The following is a 9,600-nucleotide window of genomic DNA, read 5'->3' on the forward strand; positions in this document are numbered from 1 at the left end:
TGAGAGAGAGCACATGAGAGGGGGGAGGGCCAGAGGGAGAAGCAGACTCCCCGCCGAGCAGGGAGCCCGATGCGGGACTCGATCCCGGGACTCCAGGATCATGACCTGAGCCGAAGGCAGTCGCTTAACGAATAAGCCACCCAGGCGCCCCCAATTTTTTTTTTTAAAGATTTTATTTATTTATTTGAGAGAGAGCACATGAGAGGGGGGAGGGTCAGAGGGAGAGGCAGACTCCCCGCCGAGCAGGGAGCCCGACGCGGGACTCGATCCCGGGACTCCAGGATCATGACCTGAGCCGAAGGCAGTCGCTCAACCGACTGAGCCACCCAGGCGCCCCAAGACCTTCAGCTGTTTTAAAGGTTCAAGCTTTCTTTTCTAAATTATGCATTTAAGACTATGAATTTACTTCTACATACTGGTTTACCTGCATCTCCTTTGATTAGGTAAGTTTTTTGTTTTGGGGGGTGCTTTTTTTTGAGTACAGTCGACACAATGTTACATTAGTTTTAGGTGGACAATATAGGGATTCAACGTCTCTAGACATTATGTTATTCTCACGGCAGGTGCAGCCACCATCTGTCCCATGCAACACTATTACATCATTGACTATGTTCCCTTTGCTGTGCCTTTTATTCCTGTGACTTAATTCATTCTGTAACTGGAAGCCTGTATCTCCCACTCCCTTTCACCCATTTTGCCCATCTTCCCAACCCCCTCCCTCTGGCAACCATCAGTTTGTTCTTTGTATTTATAGGTCTGATTCTGCTTTTTGTTTGTTCATCTGTTTTTTTAGATTCCATACATGAGTGAAATCATACAGCATTTGTCTTTCTCTGTCTAATTTCTCTTAACATTATACCCTCTAGGTCCACACATGTTGTTACAAATGGCAAGATTTCATCCTTTTAAAAGGCTGCATAATATTACATTGTGTATATCTATATCTATATATCTGCTCAGATAGGTAGATAGATAGATGATAGGTTTTTTAAAAAGTATAAATATTCCTGGTTTCGATGATGATGTCTGCTTTGATGCACATTATTTTTTTTATTTTTATTATTTTTTAAAGATTTTATTTATTTATTTGAGAGAGAGAGAATGAGAGACAGAGAGCATGAGAGCGGGAGGGTCAGAGGGAGAAGCAGACTCCCTGCCGAGCAGGGAGCCCGATGCGGGACTCGATCCCAGGACTCCAGGATCATGACCTGAGCCGAAGGCAGTCGCTCAACCAACTGAGCCACCCAGGCGCCCCCACATTATTTTTAAATGTGCTTTTAGTAGCTCCAAACATATGGGAAGAGGCTGATTATCTTTTATTATTGATTTCTATTTTGACTACATTATGATCAGAAAATATGTTCTGCTTGATATGTATTCTTTGGTATTAACATTTGCTTTATGGCCTAATTTTTGCAGATATATGTCCTTGAAAAAAATGTGGATTCTCTAATAATTTCATGTAATGTTCAAATCAAGCTGGTTAATTGTGTGACTCAGATTTTCTATACCCTTACCAAAATTCTACTCCCCCCGCCTGCCCGCCCCCAGTCTCTCAACTACTAAAAAAAGATATGATAAAATCTCCTAATATGATGTGGTTTATCATTTTTTCCTTACAGTTCTGTTAGTTTTTTTCTTTATATACTGGAAGGCTGTGCTATTAAATGCATATTAGTAGCTGTTTTTTTTTTTTTTCTTTTTCTGGTGAATTTTCCTTTTATTATGATATAATGACTTTCCTTATCCCTTTTAATGCCTTTGCCTTAAGTATGTCTTGCCTGATATCAACGAGCTGTCCGTTTTCCTGCTTGCTTCAGCAGCACATATCCTAAAATAAGCAGTTCATCTTAATTTTGGTCAGTATTTCTTGATATACCTTTATTATTTCCTGATGGTCAAACTTTCTACATCATTACAGTTTAGGCGTAACTCTTGTACACATGAGATGACAGAATTTTGTTCCTTCGTCCAATCTAAATGTCTCTGTTTTTAAAGATCAGTTAAAGCCATTTAAACATTTTTGTAATTACCCATATATTTTGTGATTTTTGTCTGCTTCTTTATATTTCCTTTCCTGACTTATACTGGTTCGACCAAAATCTCTTTAGTTCTGTTACAACCCTACTATAATTTACAAGTTATAAATTCTATATCCATTATTTTAGTGGTTACACCTAAACTTAAACCTTGTAGTAGAAAGTCCAAAATACTCAACATTTCTATTCTCCTGCAACTCAATGCAAGAACCTTTCAACACTTATTCTAATTCCTCTTCTTGTAGTACATATAATTGTTCCCTAGTATCTTACTCCATCTTGTTTATGTGGAATTATTATATTATTTTAAAACTCAGTATCTTGTTAATTTTTTCTACATATAAACAAGTTATTTGTCTGTTCATTGCTTCCTGTATATTGCTTATCTTTAATTCAATTTGTTTTATCCTGAAGGAAATCCCTTAGTTTTTTTTCCAGTAAGTTTTCATGCATGATAAACTCTCTCAATATTTTCCGGAAATGAGAATACTCATGGGAGGGTCCTACTACCAAACCTTGACGTATGAGTTGCTGTAAACACTTCATCAATAGTTCAAGATGTAACCTGTATATAAACAGGTGTTATACTTAGTCCGGATGGGAAATCGGTTGTAATCTCATCTGATTTTCCAGAATCATCTCTGTAACATTCCTGTAATGTCACCCTTTCAATACTTCCAGAGGAATCATACCCATGGAACCAAGGAACCAAACCAGTGCATCTGAATTCATCCTCCTGGGACTTTCAGAAAATCCAGAGCAGGAGACCCTCCTCTTTGCTCTGTTTCTCTGCATGTATGTGGTCACAGTAGTGGGGAACCTGCTCATCATCCTGGCCATCAGCTCAGATTCACACCTCCACACCCCCATGTACTTCTTCCTGGCTAATCTCTCGTTGGTTGATTTCTGTCTAGCCACCAACACTGTCCCCAAGATGTTGGTGAACATCCAAATCAAGAGCAAGTCAATCTCTTATCCCTGCTGCCTGACCCAGATGTATTTTTTCCATTTCTTTGGCATTATGGACAGTGTTTTAATTGCTGTGATGGCTTATGACAGGTTTGTGGCTATATGTCACCCCTTACACTACACCACCATCATGAGCCCACGCCTCTGTGGCCTGCTGGCTGGTGGCCCATGGGTGTTTTCCTACTTTATTTCCCTCACTCATATCCTCTTGATGGTGCGCCTGGTTTTCTGTGGGAACAATAAGATTCCTCACTACTTCTGTGACCTCACTCCTCTTCTCAGGCTTTCTTGCAATGACACCTCTGTGAACAAGATCTTCGTGCTCATCGTGGCTGGGATGGTGATAGCCACGCCTTTCATCTGCATCCTGGCCTCCTATGCTCGCATCATTGTGGCCATCATGAAGGTCCCCTCTGCAGGGGGCAGGAAGAAAGCCTTTTCCACCTGCAGCTCCCATCTGTCTGTGGTTGCTCTCTTCTATGGGAACACGATTGGGGTCTATTTGTGTCCTTCCTCTGTGTGCACAGCTGTGAAGGAGAAAGCCTCTGCTGTGATGTACACTGTGGTCACCCCCATGCTGAACCCCTTTATCTATAGCCTGAGGAACAGAGATCTGAAGGGGGCCCTGAGGAAGCTTGTCAACAGAAAAATTACTTCATCTTCCTGACCATAAGGACACCTGGAAACTTCCAGGAAGTAAGATCTCAACATCTAAGGTCATGGGCAAAAGAATGGAGTTGCATGGTTTTAGAGAGTAGCCACTTCGGATTTTGAGTTGCAGAAGTTTAAAAGGAAATCTCAAGATGGCCCTGTTACTATTTTCTCAATTACTGAGACCAGTAGGAGTCCTTTTGGGTATGTCTGATGCTGTCTTCCCAGAAAGATCAGTCTAGCCCTATTAGATTGGATTTATCCTGGTTCAAAATCTGGTTAGCTCTCAACAAATTTTTATGGAGTTTATATTCCAGGCTTGCTGTAAGCTCTAGCCATGGAGTGGTGAGCAAGAGACGCAAGGTCCCTATTGTGTAGAGTTTATAGTGGAATGTGGGAGAAGATACTAATTGTAATGGAATGAAATATGCACATGAGGGCAAGGGTAGGATAGAGTAAGAACACCCTACAGAATCTGGAAGGGGGAATCAGGGAAGGTTTCCTGGGAGAGATGATCCTAAACCTCAAAGGATAAGATGATGTTTTTCAGACAAATATGAGGGAAAGAATATCAGAAAAAGAAGAAAAAAACCCAGTATGTGAAAAGGTCAGAGAGCAAGAGAAAATGAGAGAAGGATGCATTTGTGAAGTGAAAAATCCAGTTATGGTGAATGCCTTGGGGAATGCCAGGTCAAGAAGGACTTTGGGACCAACTCAAGAGTTTGGCTTTTTCCTGAGAACCAGAGAGTTCTTTCACTTCCAGGGACCAAAGTCAGGGAGCATATAGGTAAGTCATGTCCCCCCTTCTACCCTCATTCCTATTCTGTCTTCTGGGGGAGCAGGATGGCATGTACTAGATAAAATTTGTACAAGGCACAGGGGAGAAAGAAATTGAGACCATGCACTAAGAAAATAAGGAAATAAGGAAAAATAAGAAAAACCGTTTGACTTGGTATAAGTCTTTGTAGCCAAAGAGGAAAATACCAATCAGTTGAATCTTGAATGTTTAAGCCAGAAGGAAGCCGAGGCATGTCTCCGCCGCCATATATGCGTGTGGATTGCATGAGTAGTAACACTGCTCACAACAGAAATGGGAGTTATTTGTTGCAGGTTTTCCTAGGGTCTCCTCACCATGTTCCATTACACGGTCTCATTCCCTCATTCTCTAGCCCCTATGAAAGCAATGTATTGTGGAGTCATTCTAATGTTCATACGGAGATTCACAATCCAAATGGAACGAGCAGTGAGTTTGGGCTCTATTTCCGGGCTGAATGAGCAGTGAACAGGACCAGAAGTTTTCAAATGGTGCTAAGGAGCTGACATCATCTTAAACAGAATGGCTTTGAATAATTTGTACTTCTAGTTTGCTTATGTTACTTTCCTTCCAAGAGAATTAAATGAGACTTTCTCAGTTGAACAAACAGACCTCTGGACTTGGCCCTGTTGTAGGCTGGAAAGAGGATGCTTTCTGGGGATACTCTGGTGAATAAAACCCAGAACTGAAGAATAGTGGAGTTTGCTGTAGGGAACCCATCATCTGGTCAGGGCTTTTTCAGAACAACCAAAAATCAGCTGATAGCTGAACCACACCTCTTTCTCCTAGTAGGTCCTCCTGCCATATGCACGCGAGTAGTTACAGTGATAGTTGGGAGAGGGGATGCAATGTGATGCCTGGCGCCAATAAAATTCTCTTAAGATTCTGTCAGCCAAACTATCTCTGTCTTGTTTTGTGTTTAAAAAAGTTAAGGCCTCATCTCCAGGAGAGATTTGTCCTGGTAGCCCTTACAGTATCAACTTCCAACATTTGCTGACATCGGTATATGTTTAATTAATTAATTCAACAAATATTTACCAAGTTTCCTTTATGCCAGCTAATATTCTAAGCACTGGCAATGGAGGGGTAAGCAAGAGCGAAAAAATAAAAAATAAAAAGCCCTTTCCTATGACTAAAAGGTTTAGTACCAAGGAGTTTTTTGGGGAGTGGAACTGTTCTGTATCCTGATATCAGAGCAATGACTTTGAAGGTACTAAAAAATTTAAATGCTCTGTCTCCCCAGATCCCACAAATCTATACATGTGATAAAATTTCAAGGACTGTAAACCAGAAAAAAAAGTTAATCTTACTGATATTAATTTTTTCAAAAATAAAATTAAACACTAGATAATAAAGCAACCATTCCCATTTCAGCAGGGAAAACAATAAACAAAGAAATAATCACTATGTCAGATAATTACCAATGGTAAGAAGGACTTCAAAGGTATAATGGAGAATATGTGACAGAGACAGATGGAGGGAGGTATTTTAATTGGGCATTTCTGAGAGCAACTGGTCTCTGGTAAGATGACTTCTGAGCTGAGACCTGAATCAGGCCAAGAAAGGAGTATTCCTAGGAAGGAGGTGGGAACGGAATGTCAGAAGAAGGGAACTGGACATGCAAAGTCAAGAACAAGTCAGTAGTTAAGTGTTAAGGAGTTGTCCATGTTTTTAAAATATATTTAGATTAGTGTAAACAATTTAGATTTGCAGGAACAAAATCCTGCAAACGTTATAAGCCCAACATAGAATTTGGCTTAAAACAACCAACAGTTATTATTTCATGGTTTCTGTGGGTCAGGAAACTGGGAGAGGCTTCGCTCTGTGACTTGGCTCAGAGTCTCTGATAGGGCGGCAGTCACAAGTCTGGGGGCACTGTGGTCGGGCCCTATCCTGACTGGAGCAGGGGGTCTGGTTCCACCCTCCCTCTGAGCAGATCTCAGTTCTTCACTGATCAAAGACAGCAGTTCCTGGACATACGGGTCTCTTCATAGTGGAGTGGAAGAGAGAGAGGGACAAAGACAGAGAGAGAGACAGAGAGGGGGAGAGAGACAGAGGCAGAGAGAGACAGAGGAGAGAGAGACAGAGAGAAAGAGAGAGAGAGACACACACACACACACAGAGACAGAGACAGAGAGAGAGGGAGAGAGAGAGACACACAGAGAGAGACTGAGAGAGAGAGGGGGAGAGATATAAAGACACAAAGAGAGAGGGAGGGAGAGATAGAGATAGAGACACACAGAGAGAGACAAAGAGAGAGAGGGAGAGAGAGAGAGAGAGAGAGACACAGAGAGAGACAGAGACAGAGAGGGGAGAGACAGAGAGGGAGGGAGAGACAGAGACAGAAGAAGAGAGAGAGATAAAGACACAGAGAGAGACAGAAAGAGACAGAGAGAGGATAGAGACAGAGAGAGAGGGAGAGAGAGAGACAGAGAAGGGGAGAGAGACAGAGAAAGAGAGAGGGAGAGACAGATACAGAGACACAGAGAGAGGGACAGAAGGAGAGAGAGAGAAAGAGAGGGAGGGACAAAGAGAGACACACAGAGAGAGACAGAGAAAGAGAGAGGGAGAGAGACAGAGACACAGAGAGAGACAGAGGGACAGAGAGAGACAGAGACAGAGGGACAGAGACAGAGAGAGAGGAGAGAGATGGAGAGAGAGAGACAGAAGGAGAGAAGAGGAGGGAGGGAGACAGAGAGACAGAAGGAGAGAGACAGGGAGAAGCTGAGAAGGACACCAATATCCTCCCAGCAGCTGCCTTTTCAGGCGACTGACCCACAGTTCACGGGATGTCGGCCGGGGTGCCCTGGTTTGGACACTCTGAACTCATGCAGTTCCAGCTTACGACACACGGGGGCAGCAGAGACACCCAGGCGGGGTGCCTGGTTCTCTCCGCTGCGCCTGGAACAGAACTTTACAGGGAGCCCCCCTCCACCTCAGCCCGGTCACCACAGGGGAGCCACAGACCTGCCGCTTCCCCAGGGCACCCCAAGTCGGGGCACATTAGGAGAGTGGCCTTACGTGTTCCAAATCCCCTGTCCATCCCACCCCAGGACTCCCTGAACCTGCGCTCTTTCCCCACCCCACCCAGGACTGGGGCTGTCTGGGGTCCAAATGGGGAGGGTCCACGGGGCCCTTGTTCCTTCCGAGGTCAGGAGAGAGAGACAGAGGTGGCGGGGGAGAGGTTGGGGAAGGTACCGCAATCGTGATTAGAAATGAAACAACAGCATCAGTGTATGGACTCTCAAGTCCAGAGGCGACCTTGGGGCAGGTGGGATGTAGTGTCCACTTCACGTGAGCGGCGGCACCACGGCAGGATTTGGAGAAGGTCAAGGGGAAGGTGGAGAGACAATATTGCGAGAGTAGCTGGATGTTTAGGACCCTCAGCATTCCCTTTACAGATATTCACTGGATGCCTATGACTTTCCTGACAAGTCTCAGGCCCGGGGAGACAATGGACTCAGTGGACGGCCAATCTCTGCCCTTCAGGAGCGAACAATCGAGCGTCAGAGTCCATGAATATAATCAAGAAGTACATCAAGGAAGATGTGAGGTCACATTGTTTTGAAGAACAGAATATGGATAAGGGTAGAGGGGTATGTGATAGTTTTCTCTTTCACAGCTTTATTGAGATATAATTCATAGAGCATGCATTCCCCCATTTAAACTATACAATTAAGAAATATACAATTTAGCGGTTTTCAGTATGTTCACAGAGCTGTGCAGCTATCACCACAATCACTTTTAAAACATTTTCATTGCCCCAAAAAAGAAATCCCAAACTTAATGGCAGTCTTCCTACCCCATTTCACCCCTACTCCTTAGCCCCCAGCCCTAAACATCCGCTAATCTATTTTCTGTTTCTATAGCTTTGCTGATTCTGGACATTTTGCATAAATGGAATGGAGAGTATGTGACCGGCTCCTTTCGCTGAGCATAGTTTTCAAGGTTTATCCATGTTGGAGCATAAATCAATACCTCATCCGTTATATAGCCAAATCATATTCCCTCATATATTGGCTATATGTGCAGAAATACCACATTGTGTTTATCCTTTCATCAGTTGATGGGCATTTGGGTTTTTTCCACATTGTTTCCACTTTTTGGCTGTTATGAATAATGCTGCTACGAGCGTTCGTATACAAGTTTTGTATGGACAGGGTTGTAGGGTGTTTTTATTATTTTTGTATTGAGGCATAATTGACTTAGAGCATCATGTTAGTTTCAGGTGTCCTACATGATACAGTATTTGTATGTATTGCAAAATGATCACCACAAGAAGTCTATTCACATCTGTCACCATACCTGGTTGCAAAACTTTTTTTCTTGCCATAAGAACTTTTAAGATTGGGGCACCTGGGTGGCTCAGTCAGTTAAGCATCTGCCTTCGGCTCTGGTCATGATCTCCCGGTCCTGGGATCAAGGCCTGCGTCTGGACTTCCTGCTCAGCGGGGAGTCTGCTTCTCTCTTTCTCTCTGCCCCTCCCCCTTGCTCATGTTCTCTCTCTCTCTCTTTCAAATAAATAAATAAAATCTTTTAAAAAAGAACTTTTAAGATCTACTCTCTTAGCAACTCTTAGCAATACACAAATGCAGTGTCATTAACTGTCACCATGCTGTACAAGGATTGTAGTTTTAAACTAAGTAGTTAGGGAAGGCCTCACTGAGAAGGTGGCATTTGATCAGTCATTGGAAAGGTGAAGGAGGGAACCATTGGGACGGGCACAGGGACAGCCAGCTCCCAGGCCTTGAGCTGAGAGCAGGCTTGCATGTTCAAGGAATCACTGAGAATAAAGATTGGACCATGTTAACAGCATTAAATAATGAGCAGCTTTCTTATCATTGTGCGGCTGTTGGAGCAATTCCCAGAGACGACAAAGAGCTTGCAGGAAGCGTGAAGAGCTCCTCAGTAAGGTGGGGGGGGAGCCGAGGGGTGCAGAACAATGAAAGCAGGGGAGGTGAGTCATAGCAATGGGAGCGTAAGCAGAGGTATTACCTGGGTCAGTGAGGTGTTACCCTGGGGTTGGAGCCAACGAGGGCAGGGGTGGTGTCCCCAGTGAAAGCAGACAGACCTGGGCTTTAGAAAGTGAATCTGGTACTGCAGTGGCTTGGAGCTCCCCGAGGGGAG

The 9,600-nt window shown here is 43.6% G+C and overlaps 1 protein-coding gene across 1 annotated transcript; it reads left to right on the top strand.

The window, feature by feature from the left end:
- The first annotated feature begins 2,733 nt into the window (after nucleotides 1-2,733).
- On the top strand, nucleotides 2,734-3,675 carry OR1M1 (olfactory receptor family 1 subfamily M member 1). The gene has a single exon (XM_006740577.2). The coding sequence runs from the start codon at nucleotides 2,734-2,736 to the stop codon at nucleotides 3,673-3,675; it is 942 nt and encodes a 313-aa protein (XP_006740640.2).
- The last annotated feature ends 5,925 nt before the right edge of the window (nucleotides 3,676-9,600 follow it).

The sequence above is a fragment of the Leptonychotes weddellii genome, chromosome 1, assembly GCF_054177405.1.
Source record: "Leptonychotes weddellii isolate Sample4059 chromosome 1, ASM5417740v2, whole genome shotgun sequence".
Classification (NCBI taxonomy): Eukaryota; Metazoa; Chordata; class Mammalia; order Carnivora; family Phocidae; genus Leptonychotes; species Leptonychotes weddellii.